At 59.3% G+C, this 20,148-nt stretch overlaps 1 protein-coding gene across 9 annotated transcripts in view; it reads left to right on the top strand.

The window, feature by feature from the left end:
* ABCA2 (ATP binding cassette subfamily A member 2) overlaps positions 1–20,148 on the top strand; it is a 31,080-nt gene that overhangs the window by 6,901 nt on the left and 4,031 nt on the right. For 3 of the 9 annotated variants that reach the window (XR_013958149.1, XM_080630854.1, XM_080630860.1), the window contains exons 1-35: positions 584–2,487; positions 2,716–2,843; positions 3,077–3,181; positions 3,627–3,806; positions 3,884–4,102; positions 4,724–5,052; positions 5,331–5,490; positions 5,695–5,823; positions 6,111–6,278; positions 6,589–6,685; positions 7,074–7,247; positions 7,330–7,432; positions 8,055–8,169; positions 8,513–8,703; positions 8,861–9,011; positions 9,284–9,488; positions 10,436–10,600; positions 10,888–11,071; positions 11,347–11,559; positions 11,848–12,044; positions 12,129–12,311; positions 12,759–12,943; positions 13,045–13,165; positions 13,429–13,719; positions 14,773–14,985; positions 15,157–15,259; positions 15,605–15,927; positions 16,453–16,666; positions 16,826–16,931; positions 17,260–17,371; positions 17,791–17,851; positions 18,090–18,264; positions 18,353–18,468; positions 18,730–18,877; positions 19,273–19,396. Coding sequence is in view for 8 of the 9 variants with exons in the window: in XM_080630854.1 (XP_080486980.1) it covers positions 2,175–2,487; positions 2,716–2,843; positions 3,077–3,181; positions 3,627–3,806; positions 3,884–4,102; positions 4,724–5,052; positions 5,331–5,490; positions 5,695–5,823; positions 6,111–6,278; positions 6,589–6,685; positions 7,074–7,247; positions 7,330–7,432; positions 8,055–8,169; positions 8,513–8,703; positions 8,861–9,011; positions 9,284–9,488; positions 10,436–10,600; positions 10,888–11,071; positions 11,347–11,559; positions 11,848–12,044; positions 12,129–12,311; positions 12,759–12,943; positions 13,045–13,165; positions 13,429–13,719; positions 14,773–14,985; positions 15,157–15,259; positions 15,605–15,927; positions 16,453–16,666; positions 16,826–16,931; positions 17,260–17,371; positions 17,791–17,851; positions 18,090–18,264; positions 18,353–18,468; positions 18,730–18,877; positions 19,273–19,396 (6,001 nt within the window). In the remaining variant the exon portion in view is untranslated. Of the gene's footprint in view, positions 1–583; positions 2,488–2,715; positions 2,844–3,076; positions 3,182–3,626; positions 3,807–3,883; positions 4,103–4,723; positions 5,053–5,330; positions 5,491–5,694; positions 5,824–6,110; positions 6,279–6,588; positions 6,686–7,073; positions 7,248–7,329; positions 7,433–8,054; positions 8,170–8,512; positions 8,704–8,860; positions 9,012–9,283; positions 9,489–10,435; positions 10,601–10,887; positions 11,072–11,346; positions 11,560–11,847; positions 12,045–12,128; positions 12,312–12,758; positions 12,944–13,044; positions 13,166–13,428; positions 13,720–14,772; positions 14,986–15,156; positions 15,260–15,604; positions 15,928–16,452; positions 16,667–16,825; positions 16,932–17,259; positions 17,372–17,790; positions 17,852–18,089; positions 18,265–18,352; positions 18,469–18,729; positions 18,878–19,272; positions 19,397–20,148 lie in introns of those variants that run through there. The other 6 variants (XM_080630861.1, XM_080630858.1, XM_080630856.1 and 3 more) reach the window with 6 other exon arrangements.

Raw genomic sequence — 20,148 nt, 5'->3', positions numbered from 1 at the left:
GGACCAGAGCTGTGTGCTCCTGGAGGTGTGCACTCGGAGCTCCGGGTGGGCTATGTCTTCTGGTGCCTGTGGGCTGTCGACTTGCCAGGGCTCCATGGGGCATCGAGAAACCCTGTGGGATGTCCCCCCTGGTGGGTGCCCTTGCACTAGTGGCATGGGGGGGGCAGTGGGAGCTGCGGTGGTGATGAGCCAACATAACACTGGTCCAAGCCTGTATTTCAGCACAGCCAGCGAGGGAGAGCCCAGGGCGACCATGGGTCTGGCTGCCGGCAGTGGCAGATGCTGTCCTGCCCCTGCCCGGCACTGACGTGTGCAAAGTTGTGTGCTGGTTTTGGGTTGGTTTTTCTTTCTTTTTGCTCACGTTTTCTTTTTCTTTCCCACCATCTCCCCTGCCTGCCTGCCCTCCATGTCTCTACTGCATGCGCCAGTCTGTAAGTTGGTGGGGCGGGTGGGTGCCTCCCCCCCTTCCCTGCCTTGCCAGCCACGTGTTCTGGGGAGAAAGAGCCTAGTTTGGATCAACTCACTCTGGCCTAATCCGCACCTCTGTAACCTCATTGCCTTCCTTTGTGGCTGGTGAAGATGAGCTTGGGCACTGGGGGCTGCCCAGCCAGGACTGGCCCATGGTAGTGTCCCCATCAGGCTGGTGGTGCCAGGTTCTCCCATGCTGAGGCTGCTGGTGGCGATGTCGCCAGTCTCCTTGCCTGCAGAGAGCTCTCCAGGCCAGGTGGAGTCTTGTCCTACCCTGTTTTCTTGCCTCCTTTCTGGGGCAGACCCTGCTGGGTGCTGGCACCCATGTCATAGCCTGTGGTCACCCAAGTCTTTGCCAGGCTGGTCCCCAAGAGGCTGGAGTTGGCTTCTACCCCTGCACCACCACCATCCCTGTTCCGGTGCCTTGCAGCTGGAACATGGCACTACCAGGAGCTTGGAGGCCAGCAACATTCCATCCATGCGCTGGCTTTGTCACCAAAGTGTGGCATGGCCACCAACTGTCTGTGCTGCCACCCCAGCAGGCTGCTGGCCCTGTTCCTGCCAGAAGCCCGTCTTCACCAGCCCCTGACTGCCACAGCTGTGCTAACAGCACTGACCTGCCTCTTAACCATGGGGCCACCGGCTGGGGTGCAAGAGCAGGGTCCCTGCCTCATGCTGCCCAGTGACAACCTCTGGTCCCCTTTGGACAGGGCCCTCCTGGGCTTACCCTCCATGGAACGACCCCAGCAGGGACGATGGCTTGGCACCAGTGGAGGGCGGGAAGGTTTGCTGTCCCCTTGCTGCTCCTCATTTCGTCTCTCTCTCCCCACTGTATCACCATGTCCACACATCTCCAGCAGCCGGATGGGGGGAGGCCGGGTGCTCTCAGGGCTGTGGGTGACAACTCTTCTGTTCCTTGTCGTGTTCTTCCTTCTCTTCCTCTGGAGACCTGGTGGTGCCTTGGAGGTTACTAACAAGAGGGGCCAAGAGGCCAGGGGAGGTTGGCAGCCATCGTGGGGCAAGCAGCAGAACCAGCATTGTCCTGGGGCAGCAGGGACCTGTCACGAGGGGGGAGTGAGCAGGGGCAGGAGCCATGGTGCAAGAGCTGCCCACAGCCCCAGAGCCACCAGCCAGGGTCAGCCCTGTGGGAATGCTGCAGCCTTGTGACCTTGGCCATCAACCTCCCGCGGGGCTCGCAGGACCCAGCTCCTCTTTGAACTGAGTGTCTGTCTCTCTGGTGGCCCCTTGCTTCCCCTCTGCCTCCTCCCTGCCTCCCTACCTCTCTTCCTACCCTGGCTGCACCTTCCCTGGCCTCTTCCACACTCTTGCTGGCTCCAGCTTTCTACACGGCGGCACCTCTCACCTCGGCCGGGATCCTGCCCGTCATGCAGTCCCTGTGCCCCGATGGCCAGCGCGACGAGTTCGGCTTCCTGCAGTATTCCAACTCCACGTGAGTCGTGCCCTCACTGCACCTCCTCCTCTCCCTGGCACGCTCCTGCGCACAGCCTGTCTCCTCCGTGCTAGCACTGCCCCACTACAGGCGAGCCACAAGTCTGTGTCCCCTATAGTGTTTGGGTGCAGAGCACCGTGTCCCTGGGCTGCAGGGGACACCTCAGCCTGTTCCCCCTACTGGGCTCCTGGGTGCCTGGTGCTGGAAGGAAGGGGGCCCCTGGGGACACCTCTGAGCTCTGCTTTGTGCCCCTGGCATGGTGGATTTGGTGAGGGCAGCTCCACGGCAGCGATGCCTGTGGCAGGCAGCACTGCTGCCCTGTGCACCCGAGGTGCTCTGTGGAAGGTGTTCCCATCCCTCTGTCACTGTCCCTGAAGCTGCAGTGGTGCTGGGCTCCTGCAGGGTGACACAGCTCCTGGAGCACCTCAGTGAAGCAGTGGAGCAGAGCAGCCTCTTCGACCCAGAGCACCCAGGGCTGGAGGAGGAGCTGGAGTCACTGCGCAGACATTTGGAAGCTCTCAGCAGCAGTGAGCCCAGCTCCATGGAGACCCACTTCAGCAACCCAGCAGGTAGGCTGTGTCCTGCCTGCCCCTCGCTACCTGTGCGGGCAGGGATGGAGATGCCCATCCACCAGGCAACCAGCAATGTGATGGCATGTGGGCAGTGCCTTATCCCAGGGCACATATCAGTGTGTCACGCAGGGCCAGCTGTGACGTGTCCCCACATGGGACTGTGCTATGTCCCTGATGCTGGGGAGCTGCTCTGACCACCCTGTCCTGCTCCTTGTTCCTTGACAGGATCTGCCTTCACGCTGGCATGGGCAGCCAAGGACCAGGGCGAGCTGCGCCGCTTCCTAACACAGAACCTGTCCCTGCCCAACAGCACAGCAGAGCTGCTCCTGGGCTCCAGCGTTGACCTGCGGGAGGTGGGTGACAACCTGTAGGAGCTGGTGACTGCCCATCAGGGGTCTGCAGTGCCCCAGCCAATGGGCATGTCCTGACCCATACAGCTCTTACCACCAGACCCACAGGGTGGGAGTCCAAGGGCACCCAGCAGGACTTGTCCTGTGCTGCCACCCCACTGTGGCAGGGCATGGCTGGGCAGGTGGGTGCCTGTGCTCCTGCATGCTCGGCAGCCCTGCTCCCAACCCTGGTGCAGGTCTATCGCCTGTTTTTCGGTTCCTTTCCTTTGGTATCCGAAGAGACCTGGAAGCGAGACCTGTGGGATGGTTTTGGTGCCAGTGAGAAGATGACACATCTGGAGGTGAGGAGCAGTGCCATGCATGGGGGACGTGGTGGGATAGAGCTCATCCTCCATGTCCCACCACAGGGCGATCTGGGGATGTCCATCCCAGCAAGGGGGATGTGATGGAACTCTTGTCAGGTGGCCAGAGCAGCTGCAGGGATGGCTGAGTCCTGTCCTGGTGCTGCCACTGGTTCCCCAGTGCTTTGAGGCACATCAGTGCCTGTGCCTCAGTTTCCCATTGCAGTGAGAATGGGATGGTGAATGTGGAAGGAGTGAGGGAGATTGTTCCCTCCCTTGGATAGGGTGCAGAGAACCCATGCTCCCCCCATCTGCATATCCCCCTTTCTTTTCCTCTCCATGGAGACCGTGGACATGGGTGCTGTAGGGCTGTTCCCTTGTGCCTAGGGGGGACACATGGAGGGGGACCTCAGGGACACCCCCCCACCAGCCACTCCTCTTGCAGCAGAGTCTGCCAGGCGGCTGGAGAAGCCTGCGGGAGGGGCTGGTGCACAGGGCGCTGCGGGACCCTGCCGCAGCCCCACGCCGTCCAGCACTGCTGCATCTGCTCTCCCGGGCCCTGGGCCTTGCCACACCGGCACCCGCTGCCTCCAACAGTCCCCAGGCCCTCGTCACAGAGATGGAGGTGAGCAACTCATGGGGTGGGTGCTGTGCCGGGGCTCTGCAGCCTGCACAGTGCCCGCATGGCTCCGTGTCCTGCAGAGTATCCTCTTCACGGGGCCAGTGCTGGAGCAGCTGACGTGTGAGCGGAGCCCTGCAGGGCTGCGGCGCCTCCTGCGCGTGGGCCCGGCGCAGCAGCCAGTGCTGCAGGCGTACCGCATGCTGGCCTGCAATGGCAGCCGTGCTGCCCGTCGTGACCGCTTCACCCAGCTCGCAGCTGAGCTGCGGGACCAGCTGGACACCCCCAGGATCATCAGCAGGGTGAGCACGGGGCTGTGAGACGTGCTTCCTGACAGCTGCAGGGTGGGTTGTGACAGGGACATGGCCTGGGCCGGGTTTCCCTCCTCACCAGGGATGTGTGGTGACGGAGGGGCTCTGTTACATGGCTCAGTCCCTCCTGATCACCCCTTTACCCCACATGGGCACCCACTGCCCAGTCCCACAGCAAGACCCCAGATGATTCCCCTCCTGCCGCCTGCTCGCATGCTGCCCAATGGACGGGGTTGGGTGTCCCCAGCATCCTCCAAGCATGTCCCTGCAGGGTCCTCTCCTTTGGACTGGCAGAGTCCTGACCCAGACAGCTGTCTCTGGGTCAGCTCTGGACAGCTTCCCAGGGCTGGCTCTGAGGTCCCCCTCTTTGTCCCACCTGAGTCTGACATGTCCCTTGTGACCACCCCTCCTGCCTGGGAGACATCTTCTGTCCCCAGCAAGACCATGCCAGCATTTGCCTGCACTCCTGCTGTCTGATAACCATGAGTGCATGGCACTGAGTGTGTGGCTCCAGCTTGATTTCTTAATCAAGAAGTGGGACATGCTACTGCTTGGGATTCCCCGTGGTCCCCTCCTGCTGTCACCCAGCCATGAGTCACCACTTTCCTGCAGCTGAAGCTGGATGAGGTGAACAGCACGGCTGCTCAGCACCGCTTCCATGCCCTCCTGGAGGACCTGGTGGAGATGGAGAAGGTTCTCCGTGACGTGAACATCCTCTCGGCACTGGCCAAGCTGTTGCCCAGGGGAGCCTGTGCCAGCAAGGCCCCACCACCCACTGCCAACAGCACTGGCTGGGCCAGTGCTAATGCCACAGCCAGCAACACCACAGCGGAGGAGGGTGCTGGGGGGAACCCAGCTGGGGGCGAGAACCCTCAGGGACAGTTCTCGGCATTTGTGCAGCTCTGGGCTGGGCTGCAGCCCATCCTCTGCGGCAACAACCGGTATGAACCCTGGGGGATGGAGCAGCTGGATCCAGGTGCTTTTTGACGGGGACAGGGGTGTGAGAGCATGGTCAAAGGCCCCAGTCACCCCTTGATGAGCACGTGGGAGATGGTTGCTGCACTGCATTCTTGTGCGGTGCCCGGGGAAAGCTCCCTGTGCTGGGCAGCACTGCACTGGCATGGGATTGAGTGGGGAGTCCCCTCACAGGTAGGGGTGGGAGCTGCCTGCAGTGAGGGGTGCTGGGGAGCAGCGTTGGCAGCTTCTGCCCCTTTTGCAGGACAATCGAGCCTGAGGCGCTGAAGCAGGGCAACATGAGCTCACTGGGCTTCACCAGCAAGGAGCAGCGGAACCTGGGCCTTCTTGTGCACCTGATGACGAGCAACCCCAAAATCCTGTATGCGCCTGTGGGCACGGAAGTGGATAAGGTCATCCTGAAGGTGAGGGTGCAGAGGCCAGGGCTTCTGTCCGTCCTATCCTGTCCTTCCTCTCCCAGCAGCTCCTCACATGCCCAAGCAGGCTCAGTGGGGCCAGAAGCAGCCGGCTGCCCTGGCCCTTGGGGCAGCTGCCTCCATGATGCTGGTCATCCCGGAAAGCAGGGGACCTCCTGCCTGCTCCCAGTGTGTGACCTTCCTCCCTTCCAGGCCAACGAGACTTTTGCCTTTGTGGGCAACGTCACCCACTATGCCAAAGCATGGCTGAACATCTCCCCTGAGATCCGTGCCTACCTGGAGGAGGGCAGGCTGCAGAGGCGCATCCGCTGGCTCCAGCAGGTAGGATGGTGCAGTGGGGACAGCCAGGCTGAGCTTGGGAAGTGGGTGGGAATGGGGTGTCCTGCCCCAAGGCACCTCATAGCTTCTTCATGGTCGCCAGAGCACCACCAGAGCAGGTGCCCACCCTGCTCTTGTGAGGACCAGGCTGATTCCCTGGTGGATGCTGGGGTGGATGCTGCTTCCCCCATTCCCAGGAGTGTTGGGTCTTGCCTCTGTGCCCATACGAAAGACAGGGCACTGAGGGGCAGGGAGTGTCCCAATGTCTCCCTCCTGTGTCTCTGTCCCAGTTCACTGCTGACCTCCACAAGCACCCAGAGATCCTGAATGTCTCTGACAGTGATGTTCTCCACAACTTCCTCAACGGCAACTTCTCCCTGCCCAATGCCAGTGTCCTGCTGCAGCAGCTGGACACCATCGACAATGCTGCCTGTGGCTGGGTCCACTTCATGGCCAAGGTGAGGTTGTGCCCTGTGGGAACATGGGTGCCAGAGCAGCACCCACTGCCCACAGCCATGCTCTGTGGTGCTGAAGAGGGTTAGGTCTGCTCAGACTATCTTAAAGCCATGGGACACGAGCCCTGGAGGAGACAGTGGCTTCAGTAGTGCCATGTGCCTTAGAATAGATGTAGGTGGTGGAGGTGCCCATCCACCATTTGCTTCAGGGGTCATGGAGTGGCTGCAGGTGCACATGCTGCACTGTCTGCAAGGGTCCATTTGCTAGACCATCAGGAGCAGTGGGTTCTCACCAGCCTTTCCCTCCCGCTAGGTCAGCGTGGACATCTTCAAAGGCTTCCCAGATGAGGAGAGCATTGTCAACTACACACTGAACCAGGCCTACCAGGACAATGTCACAGTCTTTGCCAGTATGTCCCCAGGAACCAGCCCCTTCATAGGGGTCCCTGAAGCTATGTCCTTCTCCAGCTGTGCTGTGAGCTGGGGCCACTGGCTCTGGGACATGCTCCCTTGGTGCATGCATTGGGTGGATGAGCAGACCTAGCATCTCACAGTACCCATCCTCTGCCGTGGCTGAGCCCTGCTAGGCACAGCACTCTGCTGCTGTCCTTGGTTTCCCGCTGCCACTGCTTGCTGCCCACGTGCCCTTGTAACCCAAGCCAGGACCATGCCCACCCCACCTAACCCATGGCAGCCCTTGCGGTGCTTGGGACACGCCGAACCTCTGCATGTCCCTGCCTATGACTGCAGTGGCTGTGTCTCATGGTGCCAGTGGGCTCCCTGCGTCTCCCACTGCAGGTGTCATCTTCCAGACCAACAGGGATGGGTTGCTGCCTCCCCACGTCATGTACAAGATCCGGCAGAACTCCAGCTTCACGGAAAAGACCAATGAGATCCGGCGGGCATACTGGCGGCCTGGCCCCAATACTGGTGGCCGCTTCTACTTCCTCTATGGCTTTGTCTGGATCCAGGGTGAGTGCCAGTTGCCTGCCACTGCTGCCTGCAGCCTCTGCCTGCACTGCCTGCTCAGCTCAGCCTCTGCTCCTCCTCTCAGACATGATGGAGCGTGCCCTCATCAACACGTTTGTTGGCCATGACGTGGTGGAGCCTGGCAACTATGTGCAGATGTTCCCGTACCCATGTTACACCCGGGATGAGTGAGTAGCACCCATGCGGGCAGGGGCAGGACCTTCCCTCTTCTCTTTTGCAGTCCAGGACACCTCAGCTGGGAGAGAGGGAGAAGTCTGGGGGCCTGCAGGAGGTTGGTGACATGGAGAATGATGAGCAACCAGTTAAACACTGTTCCTTGGACCACCAGGCTAGGCAAGCAGGGAAAGGACTTTTTGCCCAGTTAGTGAGTGAAGTGAGGAACTCATAGCTGTGGGGTGTCTTGGAGGCTGAAAGTCTTGGGAGAACAAGAGGAGTGGAGTAAATGGATAGCACATGGATCTGTTGGTGGTTATTGAACACGGTGGTCTGGAGAAAGCACCTGGAGAAGTCCCAGATGCACCAACCTTCCAGGGCAGAAGGGTGGATAATGTCTTGTCTACACCAGGGTACGCAGGGCGCTGGGCTGATGCCTGCCAGGACCTGAGAGCCAGGACACTAGATTGTCCTATGGGCTCGTTGGAGAAGCTCTTTCAGGGTACTGAGAAGCTGCTGGACTGAAGGGCTGGTTGTCCCCTAGCAGTGGGAGAGCCCCTCTTCTGCCCTGTGCCCTAGGGTTTCCCCAGGTCTCTGTGGTGCCACCATCCACCTCTCCCCTCTCTACCCCAACAGCTTCCTCTTTGTCATTGAGCATATGATGCCCTTGTGCATGGTGATCTCCTGGGTCTACTCAGTGGCCATGATGATCCAGCACATTGTGACGGAGAAGGAACATCGCCTGAAAGAGGTAGGTATGGTGAAGAGAGATCCCTGGGGAGAATCTGGCATCTCTGAGCTCTGTCCTGTGCTGTCCCCGTGAATCTTCCCCATTCTCTGGGGTACGTGAGCTGGGGCGGGCTCAGACCTCACATCACTGGGCTGAGCTGGTCTTTCCAAGTGTTCTCAGCATGAGCCCTGCTCAGTGCTGGAGGGAGCTGATCCCGTTGACACCCTGGCACAGGGTGCTGTGTCCTGTCCGCTCCCCAGCCCCCAGGGACCCCTCAGTGCCTGTTCGTGCCAGCCCCAGCGAGTGAGGCAGCTGGGGTGCGCAGGGTAGGGGACAGCACCACTGAGCAGTTTTGGCCCTGCAGGTGATGAAGATGATGGGTTTGAACAACGCGGTGCATTGGGTGGCTTGGTTCATCACTGGCTTCGTCCAGCTCTCCATCTCGGTCACGGCACTCACGGCCATCCTGAAGTATGGCAAGGTCCTGATGCACAGCGATGTCCTCATCATCTGGCTTTTTCTTGCCATCTACGCAGTGGCCACTATCATGTTCTGGTGAGTGCCTGGTCTGCTCTGTGGGGTGAGGAGGCGTGGGCAGTGCTGGGGTCCTTGTGCCATGGGGCTGATTTATCACCTCAACACTGCCAAAATCAGACGGTGTGGGGCAAGCCCTGGTGGGGTAGGACCCAAGGTGATGCTGTCCTCCCTGCAGCTTCCTGGTATCTGTACTATACTCCAAGGCCAAGCTGGCCTCTGCCTGCGGTGGCATCATCTATTTCCTCAGCTATGTGCCCTACATGTATGTGGCCATCCGGGAGGAGGTGGCGCACGACAAGATCACAGCCTTTGAGAAGTGCATCGCGGTGAGTTGGCTGCGGCTGCTGGGGAGATGCTTTACCCTGGGCACCGCATGTCCAGTACACAGGCCACCAAGCCCTGGACAAACCTCTGCCTGTATGAACCAACTCCCCAAGGGGCTTTGGAGGCATCTCCAGAAAGTTTGGTGCCTCCCAGGGCGGGGACCATCTCCACAGGGCTGGGTGAGGCAGCATTGGATAGGAATTTGCCCCAGCCTGTCCCTCTGGAGGTGCCCTGTGATTCCTGATGATGTTTCATTCTCTTCACCTCTCTGCAGTCCCTCATGTCCACCACAGCCTTTGGGCTGGGCTCCAAGTACTTTGCTCTGTATGAGGTGGCTGGTGTGGGCATCCAGTGGCACACCTTCAGTCAGTCACCTGTGGAAGGAGATGACTTCAACCTCCTCCTGTCCATGATGATGCTGATCGTGGATGCTGTGGTGTACGGGGTGCTCACATGGTACATTGAGGCTGTGCACCCAGGTAGGTGTGCGCCGTGGGGCATGAGGGCTCCTCTGATCTTACAGGAGCCTGCTTGCTGGGGAGGCTGCTGGTTGCTGGTGTTGCTCAGCCCTGACATGGTGGGATTCAGCACAGTGTGCCTTCAGGGTGCCCTGTGTGTGTTCTGCTGGGGACACCTGCCCATATGCCGTGGCTGAGAAAGTTGGGGCTGTTCAGCCTGGAGAAGAGAAGGCTGTGTGGAGACCTCATAGCAGCCTTCCAGTATCTGAAGGGGGCCTACAAGGGTGCTGGGGATGGACTCTTCATCAGGGACTGTAGTGACAGGACAAGGGGTAATGGGTTCAAACTGAAACAGGGGAAGTTTAGATTGGATATAAGGAAGAAATTCTTTACTGAGAGGGTGGTGAGGCACTGGAATGGGTTGCCCAGGGAGGTTGTGAATGCTCCATCCTTGGAGGTGTTGAAGGCCAGGTTGGATGAGGCCTTGGGTGCCATGGTTTAGTGTGAGGTGTCCCTGCCCATGGCAGGGGGGTTGGAACTAGGTGATCTTAAGGTCCTTTCAAACCTAACTGTTCTATGATTCTATGATTCTAACACCAGCAGGTTCCTTGGAGATCTGCAGTTGCATGTCTCAGTTCACTGGCCAGCTGTAGCAAAGCAAGGTGTCCACATTGGAGCACAGGTCCCCTTTATTGTCGACTTGGGCAGGGGTCTCACCTACTTCCTTGTCTTTTTGGTGAAACCAAAGTGTGAGCCAAGCCCACCCCAAAGCCCAAAAGACCTTTCTTCCTTGCACAGCCCAGCAGCATTGTCCTGAGCCCAATTGGCCAAAGCACCTGTAGCCTCCACCCCACAGTGATGTCCCTGAGCTGGGAAACCTGCAGGCCGGTGCCCGTACCTGTGCCAACCTCTGTCCTGGCTCTCAGACATGGGTGCAGGACTACCCTGACCACACTGGCTGATTGCAGGTATGTTTGGCTTGCCGCGGCCCTGGTACTTCCCCTTCCAGAAGTCCTACTGGCTGGGCAACGGGCGAGTGGAGACCTGGGAATGGACGTGGCCCTGGTCCCGCACCACCCGCCTCAGCATCATGGAGGAGGATCAGGCCTGTGCCATGGAGAGCCGGAGGATGGGTGAGGGCAGGCAGGGACTGCAGTGGGTGGCACAGGGTCCTGCTGTGGTCATGGAACCTTGTGTGTCCCCTGTGCCCTTCTAAGGGTGGGATCCTTACCCAGGCACTGCTGCCTGTCTGGGAGCTGCTGTTTGTGGCATGGGATGAGGGGAAGCTGGCAAGAAGCAGAGGGGAGGGGGCCATGAGGTAGCACAGCTGTTGTGGGATGAAGGTTTATCCCCTGGGGATCCCTGCTCCAAGCTTAGCCTTTCTGACACACTCCAGCTGCTCACCATCCCGCTCTCACAGCAGAGGAGACACGCGGCATCGAGGAGGAGCCCACCCACCTCCCCTTGGTTGTCTGCATTGACAAGCTCACCAAGGTCTACAAGACAGACAAGAAGCTGGCGCTGAACAAGCTGAGTCTCAACCTCTATGAAAACCAGGTGGTGTCCTTCCTGGGGCACAACGGTGCAGGGAAAACCACCACCATGTGAGTGCCCATCAGGGTGGACATGGGCTATGTCCTTCTGGCCAGCTGCAGTGGGTGGGAAGGTGCTGCGTGGTATCCTGGCAGGGCCCCTGGGCAGGTAGTGCTATGCAGGCAGTGGTGTGGATGTAAGGGTAGTATAGAAGGGGGACAGGCAGCAGGCCCTGCACTGCCTTGCTCTGCTTGAGCTGAGCAGATACTCCTAGAGGTGGCTGGGATTGAAATCAGACAGAGGAATGCAAGATTCCTCATATTGTAGCCTTTTCCCATCCTTCCAGGTCCATCCTCACTGGCTTGTTCCCTCCAACCTCGGGCTCCGCTACCATCTATGGCCATGATATCCGAACGGAGATGGATGAGATCCGGAAGAACCTGGGCATGTGTCCGCAGCACAATGTGCTGTTTGACAGGCTGACAGTGGAAGAGCACCTCTGGTTCTACTCGCAGCTCAAGAGCATGGCAGAGGAGGAGATCCGCAAGGAGATGGACAAGTAGGCACCTTCCAGCTCCTTTTGCATGAGTGGGTCCCCTTCCTGCTGCCTAAAGCCATGGTGGGTGATCTGTGATTCTATGATCTGGTAGCAGAGGTGTCTCTTGGAGCAGCTCCACCAAGTGCTTTCCAAAACTTGGGGTATCATGCTGTGGAAGCCAGCAGAAGGTGCTGTTGTAGCCTGGCTGCAGCTGGGCTGTCCCAGCAACTGAGGTCCATGCAGGGAAGAGGCATCATTGGGCACCAGTATGGTCCCCTAGCATCCCTGGTGCTTCTCCCCTGTCCCCAGGATGATTGAGGACCTGGAGCTGTCTAACAAACGTCACTCCCTGGTGCAGACCCTCTCAGGAGGCATGAAGAGGAAGCTCTCGGTGGCCATAGCCTTTGTGGGTGGGTCACGGGCCGTTATCTTGGATGAGCCCACAGCTGGTGTGGACCCATATGCACGCAGGGCCATCTGGGACCTCATCCTCAAGTATAAGCCAGGTGAGTGGAGGTGCCAGAGCCCAGCATCACTCCTCTGGCTGCAGTGGCCCTGGCCCCTCAACTGAAGCTCTGTGACACCATCAGGGAGGACCATCCTGCTCTCCACACACCACATGGATGAGGCTGACCTGCTGGGTGACCGTATCGCCATCATCTCCCATGGCAAGCTCAAGTGCTGTGGCTCTCCACTCTTCCTTAAAAGCACATACGGCGATGGCTACAAGCTGACAGTAGTGAAGAAGCAGTCAGACACCAGGAATGGCACAGGTCTGGGGACAGCAGGACCCTCTGTTTAAAGGTGTAGGTGGGACCAGTCCTTCTTCACCCCAGGAGAGGAGCGAAAGGTCAACACCCAAGTGCTCCCTTCCAGAGTCTCAGGCCAGATGGAGGGTGGAGGGGAATGAGGCAGAGCTGTAGAAGGTAGCATTACTCTGCCTTGATTTCTCCTGTCTGGGTCCCAGGTTAGACCCTGCTTGGTGATATTTGCTTCCAAGCACTGGTTCTGTCTGGCCCATGGGCTGCCCTTGGAGATGTCCAGTGTGGCTGCAGTGCAGAGCACCATCCCCAGGGCAGACTGGGCTGCCAGGAAACCGCAGCACCCAATGATGAAGACTGGAGGAGCCCCCAGAGCACTGGGGGTGTAGGGTGGATGTGTTGGGTCCTGATGGGAAGCCAGTTGCGTAGTGACCAACCGGTGCTGCCCCTCTGCCGCAGAGCCAGCCCAGCTGCACAGCCCGCCAGCCCACTGCTCCATCAGCCCCTGCTCTGAGCCTCGTGTCTCCCAGTTCATCAAGAAGTACGTGGCCTCCTGCCTCCTCATCTCAGACACCAATACTGAGCTATCCTATGTCCTGCCCAGCGAGGCTGTCAAGAAGGGGTGCTTTGAGAGGCTCTTCCAGGTACCCACTGGGGCTGGCAGGGTGGGCGGACAGGTGGTTGTTGGGGGGCCTGGCACTGTGGGCACCTCCTGCCCTCCTTATGCTGCTCTTTGCCTCCACAGCACTTGGAACAGAGCCTGGAGGAGCTAGACCTCACCAGTTTTGGGCTGATGGACACCACTCTGGAGGAGGTCTTCCTGAAGGTGTCTGAGGAGGACCAGTCTCTGGAGAACAGTGACGTGGGTACGAGCAGTAGGAACACACATGGTGCTGCTGGGGCTGGTGAGGGGCCATGAGCCTTTGCAGGTGCTTGGTGGCTCCTGTCCCCTTGTGTGTGGCTGTCTTGGGAGTCTCCTGTCCCAAGGGGAGGAGGGGTCTCCAGGGGAGCCCATCCCAGCCCAGGGCAGCCAGCTTTTGCTCCACGTGTTTGCAGAGCAGGTCCATCCCTGCTCTGTGCCACACTTGAGGGGTGGCATGGCCAGTGGCAACCTGCTTTCTCTTTCCAGACATGAAGGAGTCCAAGAAGGACACCCTGCAGCCACCCACCACCGAGCTGGGCCCAAAGCCTGAGGCCAATGGGGAGGTCCTGGCCGAAGCAGCTGTACTGGAGAAGCCCGAGGTGGAGCTCAGCAACCTGGTGACGTGCTCCAAGCTGGCGCAGTCACAGGCGTCCCTGCGCTCAGCCTCCTCGGTGGGCTCCGTGCGGGGTGACGAAGGTGGGGCTTATTCTGAGTTCTTTGGGGATTACGCGCCCCTGTTCGATAACCGGCAGGACCCCGATAACATCAGTCTGCAAGGTTGGTGCCGCCGGCGCCTGGCCAGCGGCAGGCGCCTGCGAAGCGGGGACATGGAGGGTGGCCAGGGCAGTGCCAGCGGCTGTCCGTGCCGCTGGGCAGGGGACATGGGTGTGCCTGGTCTTGGGGGGCAGTGGCGAGACTCTGCATGGGATCTGATGGTGCATCCACCAACACTGCACCCTGAAAGCTGCAGCCTGGGTGGGAGGGCTCGAAACGGGTCCTGTCACCAGTTCACACTCCCAGACTGGTGGGGTATGCATGGGGGACCTGCGCTGAGACATGAAGCTGGTGGGCACAGGCACAGCCAGTGGTAGCTCTGCCCCTCACCTCTCAATCCCGCAAGTGCCACCTTGCAGACACACCCCACTAACGTGCTCACTCCTCACACTGGCTCCCGGGTGGTTTGTCTCCTCTTGGCCTTTGGGCATGGAGTCATCTTCCAGCCACTGGCTTCACTCTCGGTACCCTGACCCAGGCTTGGGGCTCTTCCTACCCAGATGCTGAGGTTGCTGGAAGATGGAGGATGCAGGCAGACAGCAGGAGGCTGCTGTTTTGTCTGCAAATCCTTCTCTGAGTTATCTCAGTGGGTCTTGTCATGGTTAATTCAGGGACATGTGCTGTTTCCTTGGCCAGGGCTGCTCCAAGTGCTGTGATTTGGGTGGTGGGAGGCAGAGCCAAGGCAGTGTCACAGCAGAGCTCCAGCCCCATGCCCACTGCCTCACTGGGTCCCCCCACCCATGTCCCAACTGTGCTGACCCCCCGCCAGTTGGGAGAGCTGATGGGAAAATGGAGGGGTTCTGCCAAGCCCACCAATTTTGGTTGTTTTTTTTAAACCTATTGTCTAAATTTCCCATTTTGGGCCAAGAGGAACCCGCCAGCCAGCTGCCTCACTTCATGTCCCAGTGCTGCTGCGGCTCAGGGGCTGTCAGGGTTGGGTGCTGCCCTGTCCCATGGGGTGGCTGTGCCCAGCTTGGAGCCCAGCTCAGCTCCCTGGAGGACACAGCCGGTGTGGGAGCAGCCATGCTGGGGGCTGATGTCCTTCTCCCCTCCCAGAGCAAGAGGCGGAGGTGGAGGACCACGACTTGGCTGGGCAGGGGAGCTTCAAGCTGGAGGGCTCCTGGCTGAAGCTGCGCCAGTTCCATGGGCTGATTGTCAAACGCTTCCACTGTGCCAAGCGCAACACCAAGGCCCTCTTCTCGCAGATCCTCCTGCCCGCCTTCTTCGTCTGCGTGGCCATGACAGTGGCACTCTCTGTGCCCGAAATAGGTGCGTGTGAGTCAACCCCACACAATGGGGACTACTGGTGGCCTTTTCTGTCTGCCCCAGTGTGGCTGGTGGGGACAGCGGCTGGGGCCGGGCAAGGATGAGGCTTGCCCATGCTCTGCCACTCTGCCTGTGGGCAGTGGTGTGAGCGGGTTCGTGTCCTTGTCCCTGCAGGTGACTTGCCACCCCTCATCCTCTCGCCATCGCAGTACCACAACTACACCCAACCGAAGGGCAACTTCATTCCTTACGCCAATGAGGAGCGGCGTGAATACCGGTGAGAGCTGCTGCCTGCAGGTAACCTGGTGTCTCATGCCACATCCCCATCTCTATCTCCATCCCTGTGACTGTCATTGGGGGCAGCAGGGAGGGCAGCCTGCAGCAGGGCTGGCTCAGGCTTGGTACAGAGCCTGGTGGTCCATGTCCGCATGCAGAAAGCAGCCTACATCCTCCCCAGGGTGTCTCTGGGAGAGGTGCTAACTGAGATCAGCAGCTCAGCTCATGTTGGGCATGGGCCTCTTCAGCCATGTCTGTTCAGCCCATGATAAGTGCCGAGGCCTTGAGATCCCATGAGAAGGTGACCAAGGTGGTGAGACCCAAATCTCTTGCTCCTCTCCTGCAGCATCAGGCTGTCTCCTGATGCCAGCCCCCAGCAGCTGGTGAACACCTTCCACCTGCCCTCCGGTGTGGGGGCCACCTGTGTGCTCAAGACACCCTTCAACAACACACTGGACCAGCCCATGCAGAACCTCAACAGCAATGAGTCCAAGATGCTGGCGGCCAAGTACTTTGATGCCATGTGCATCGACTCCTTCACCCAGGGCCTGCCACTCTCCAACTTTGTGCCGCCGCCTCCATCCCCAGCTCCCTCCGATTACCCCATCTCGACGGATGAGGACCTGCTCCGTGCCTGGAACTCCACGACTTTCTCTTCTGCCATCAAAGGTATCACCTGTGCTTGGTGCTCGAGTGTGTCCAGGCCTAGGATTCAACTCCATCAAGGAGGTGATGCATCTCCCCCACAGAAGCAGCTCTAGGAATCCTTGTCAGTTTGGCCTGGCCATAGCAGAGCATCGCATTGCTGGGCTGGACTTCTGCCTCAGGGCTGGTACTGGCCATGGAGCACTGCTCTCTGTTCAGCCCTGGCAGTGCTGGTAGAACTCCCTGGGATGGTGACACCCTTGAGAGCCCTGTGGCCAGCCTTGTGTCACCCTCACTGTGCCATTGCCTTCTCCAGCCGCACTTCATGCCCCCTCTCTGAAGTGTTTCTGCCCTGTGAAGTTTTCCCCCATGTCCATCTCTTGGACCTTCTCAGTCACCAGGACACAAAAGCCCTCTCGCTGGCTCAGAGCATGCACTCTCTCACTCCCTGCCTGGCTGGGACCCCTCAGCTCAGCCTCTTGCCCAACATTGTCCTGGGCAGCGAGGCAGACAGGAGCCTGGCTGTGAGCTGCCCTCTCTGCTCCTCAGAGACCGTGACCTCGGCTCCTGCCCTGCCCCAGATTGTCCACGAGCCCATCAAGTGCACATGCTCCATGCAGGGGACTGGCTTCTCCTGTCCCAGTGGTGTGGGGGGCCACCCACCACAGATGAAGGTGGTGACAGGGGACATCCTGGCAGACATCACAGGGCGCAACGTCTCTGAGTATCTGCTCTACACCTCGGACCGCTTCCGGCTGCACAGGCAAGAGGGGGGTGGGGAGGGCCTGCCCTGAGCCATGGAACAGGGCTGGGGGACTGAGGGGCTGGGGAACGCCTTCCTGGGGTGCTGACAGGAGCATGGCCCCATTCCGGGAGGTGGGGGACAGTGGCCACGGCTCTTTGATGGTGCCTTGTCCCACAGGTATGGGGCACTCACCTTCGGCAACGTCCAGAAATCCATCCCGGCCTCCTTTGGGGCCAGGGCTCCTGCCACAGTGCGCAAGATCGCTGTGCGGAGAACGGCCCAGGTATAATCACACTGCGCCATGGGGCTGGGGATGGGAGGGCAGTGGCAGCCACAGGTGGGTGGGGAGAAGGGGGCAGCAGCGCTGTGGGCACAGCAGGAGCCTCTCGCCCTGCTCTACAGCTGTGCTCTCCCCTGAGGAATCTGGCGGGGCTCTTGCCCCATGGTGTTCTGCAGCTTCCACCCCAGCAGGTCTGGCCCAGCATGGTCAGCACTGACCTGCTGTCCCCACAGCCAGGAGCACAGGAAGCCTGCCCTGTGGCTGTCCCATCCAGCACAGATGCCATGGGCCCCGCTGTCTTGCCACCTCCCACCACTCTTCTCTGCTTCAGGTTTTCTACAACAACAAGGGCTATCACAGCATGCCCACCTACCTCAACGCTCTCAACAACGCCATCCTGCGAGCCAACTTGCCCAAGAGCAAAGGCAACCCTGCTGCCTATGGTGAGGACCTGAAGGCAGATAAGGGCAGGAACAGCTTTAGGGCCTGGTCCAACCAGGCTCTAAAGTGCAATGTCCCCTCTTTGGACCAAGCAGCCTAGTGCCCAGTTGGGGCAGGGAGGTCACACATCTTGGCTATATCTGGGCTAGGCAAATCTCTCGGGTCTGGGCTGGGAAGAATGCCCCAGAGTGCTGCCTGAAGGCACCTGGACTTGCAGTGTGTGTTTGAATGCTCTCTGCCAGCTGGTGAGGGAGGGCTTGGCCTCAAGGTGCTTGGAGGCTTCAGACAGCTCAGCTCCTGCTAAGCTGCAGGGAGAAAACCTGTCCTCCTGCTCAAAGCCAGGACCAGGCAGGCTGGGGACAAGACTTTTTTGCTGAGCCAGCCTTCACACTGCCATGTTTCTTCTTGGTTCATCTTGCAGGCATCACGGTCACCAACCACCCCATGAACAAGACGAGTGCCAGCCTGTCCCTGGATTACCTGTAGGTCCGGGGAGTGAGTTGGAGGGAGGGTGACTGTCCCGTGGGAGGGAGGATGCTCCTCACCATGGGTTGCAGGGCAGTGCTGAGTTTTCTGCCTTACAAACTGCATGGCAAGGAACCAGGTGGCTGTGCTGTGGGGGTCCATGTGCCGTGCCCTGTCCCACACCAGGACATGTGGTCCTTCTCTGGGCAGCTGAGGGTGATGGGGTCTCTGCTCTCCTCCTTGCTCCCCATGCAGCCTGCAAGGTACCGACGTGGTGATTGCCATCTTCATCATCGTGGCCATGTCATTTGTGCCAGCCAGTTTTGTGGTGTTCCTGGTGGCTGAAAAGGCCACCAAGGCCAAGCATTTGCAGTTTGTGAGCGGCTGTGACCCTGTCATCTACTGGTTGGCCAACTATGTGTGGGACATGGTGAGCAGGGTGCATGGTCCCACCCCATGGCTGAGGCCCCAGGGCTGTGTGTGTGGCTGAGCAGTCACAGATGTTCTGTCTTCTCCAGCTGAACTACCTGGTGCCGGCCACATGCTGCATCATCATCCTGTTCGTGTTCGACCTCCCGGCATATACCTCTCCTACCAACTTCCCCGCCGTCCTCTCCCTCTTCCTGCTCTATGGGTACGTTGCTTAGAGGAGTGGTCAGGATGCACTGGTAGGTCCCTGCTGTGCCCCATCTGCACTGTGGCTGCGTTGGCAGGATCTGGCCTTGGTGCTGCTAATCTGGCTGACGTTCTGCAGCTCCCATAGCTGGTGGGTTGCAAGGGCTGGGGTGGGAGAGCCCAGGGAAGGCAGTGCTGGGAGATGGGTGAGCCCAAGGTTGGCACTGACCTGTCCCTCTCCTGCCACACTGACGTGTGCTCCTGCTGCTCACCTCCCCAGCTGGTCCATCACACCCATCATGTACCCTGCCTCCTTCTGGTTCGAGGTGCCCAGTTCTGCCTATGTCTTCCTCATTGTCATCAACCTCTTCATCGGCATCACAGCCACTGTCGCGACGTTCCTGCTGCAGCTCTTTGAGCATGACAAGGTATGAGATTCAGAGCTCTGCCTGGGGCCACCAGGAAGGGAGAAGCTGTCATCAGGTTGTGGGACAGCTCAGGCTGGGAGGCATCTCGGGAGATCTCTGCTCCAAACTCCTGCTCCCAGCAGGGTCCACTGTGGGACCTGACTGGGCTGTATCATAGAATCCTAGAATCCCAGACTGGTTTGGGTTGAAAGAACCTTAAAGCTCATCCAGTTCCACCTCCCTGCCATGGCAGGGACACCTTCCACTAGAGCAGCTTGTTCCAAGCCCCATCCTACCTGGTCTTAACACTGCCAGGGAAGTGGAACCATATCTTGGTGGGAATCCTGACCCTGCCATGCTCTCACAGCCCTCAGGGGTGTTTCTGATGATCATGTCCTCTCTGCCCATCCTCACAGGATCTGAAGGTGGTGAACAGCTACCTGAAGAGTTGCTTCCTTGTATTCCCTAACTACAACCTGGGTCATGGCTTGATGGAGATGGCCTATAATGAGTACATCAATGAATACTATGCCAAGATTGGTAGGGCCTCTTGTTCTTTCCCTCTTTTGCTACAGGGCATGTGGCGCTGGGGGGGGTCCCATACATCCCTTTCACCTGCCCTGTGGGGTGTCCTGAGCCCCAGAACACTGTGGAACAAAAAGTCAGGGGCTGTGGACTAGAGTGGAAGAGTTACAGTTGAGGGTCAGCCATGGCCTAGTGCTGATGATAATGAAAATGGTTCCTTGGACTATCCTGAATAACAGCCCCATGGGGAGAGCAGCCCTGGCAGAGCTGTATGCTGCTGCTGCAAACTGGTGGGGGTGAGCAGTGGTGTGGCCCCATGGTGGGGCTGTGGTGGGGCTGTGCAGTATGACAGATGGGGACTGCAAGGACTCTTTCCTTCCAGATGTGGTCTCTTGCTTGCAGGGCTGCACTGCCCAGCCAGAATGAGCCCTTTTCTACTCACAGCTTCAGCTTGGCCTCAAAAAGCTCTTGCTGCTCTCTGTTTCTCAAGCAGCTTCCGTATATAACCCAGGTGCTGCTGGCAGCATGAGGGACAATTTTAGGGTAGGATCTGACAAATCCATCCCAGCTCTCAGTGAGTTGATTCATCCTACTGAGGCTGAGAAGTTGGAAGATGATTTCAACAGCCCATGTGCTGTGAATGGGAATCCTCGTGACCAGGCAGCTGCGGCAGGGAAGGGGACAGAGCAGGACAGTGTCATTGTCACAGACCAGCTCAAGACGTGTAGCCGGGTTATTCCCACAGTAGGGTGTCCCCAGCTGCTCTC

The sequence above is a fragment of the Psittacula echo genome (assembly GCF_963264785.1).
Source record: "Psittacula echo genome assembly, chromosome: 16".
NCBI classification, from domain to species: domain Eukaryota; kingdom Metazoa; phylum Chordata; class Aves; order Psittaciformes; family Psittacidae; genus Psittacula; species Psittacula echo.
This window is presented reverse-complemented; position numbering and strand designations above follow the sequence as displayed.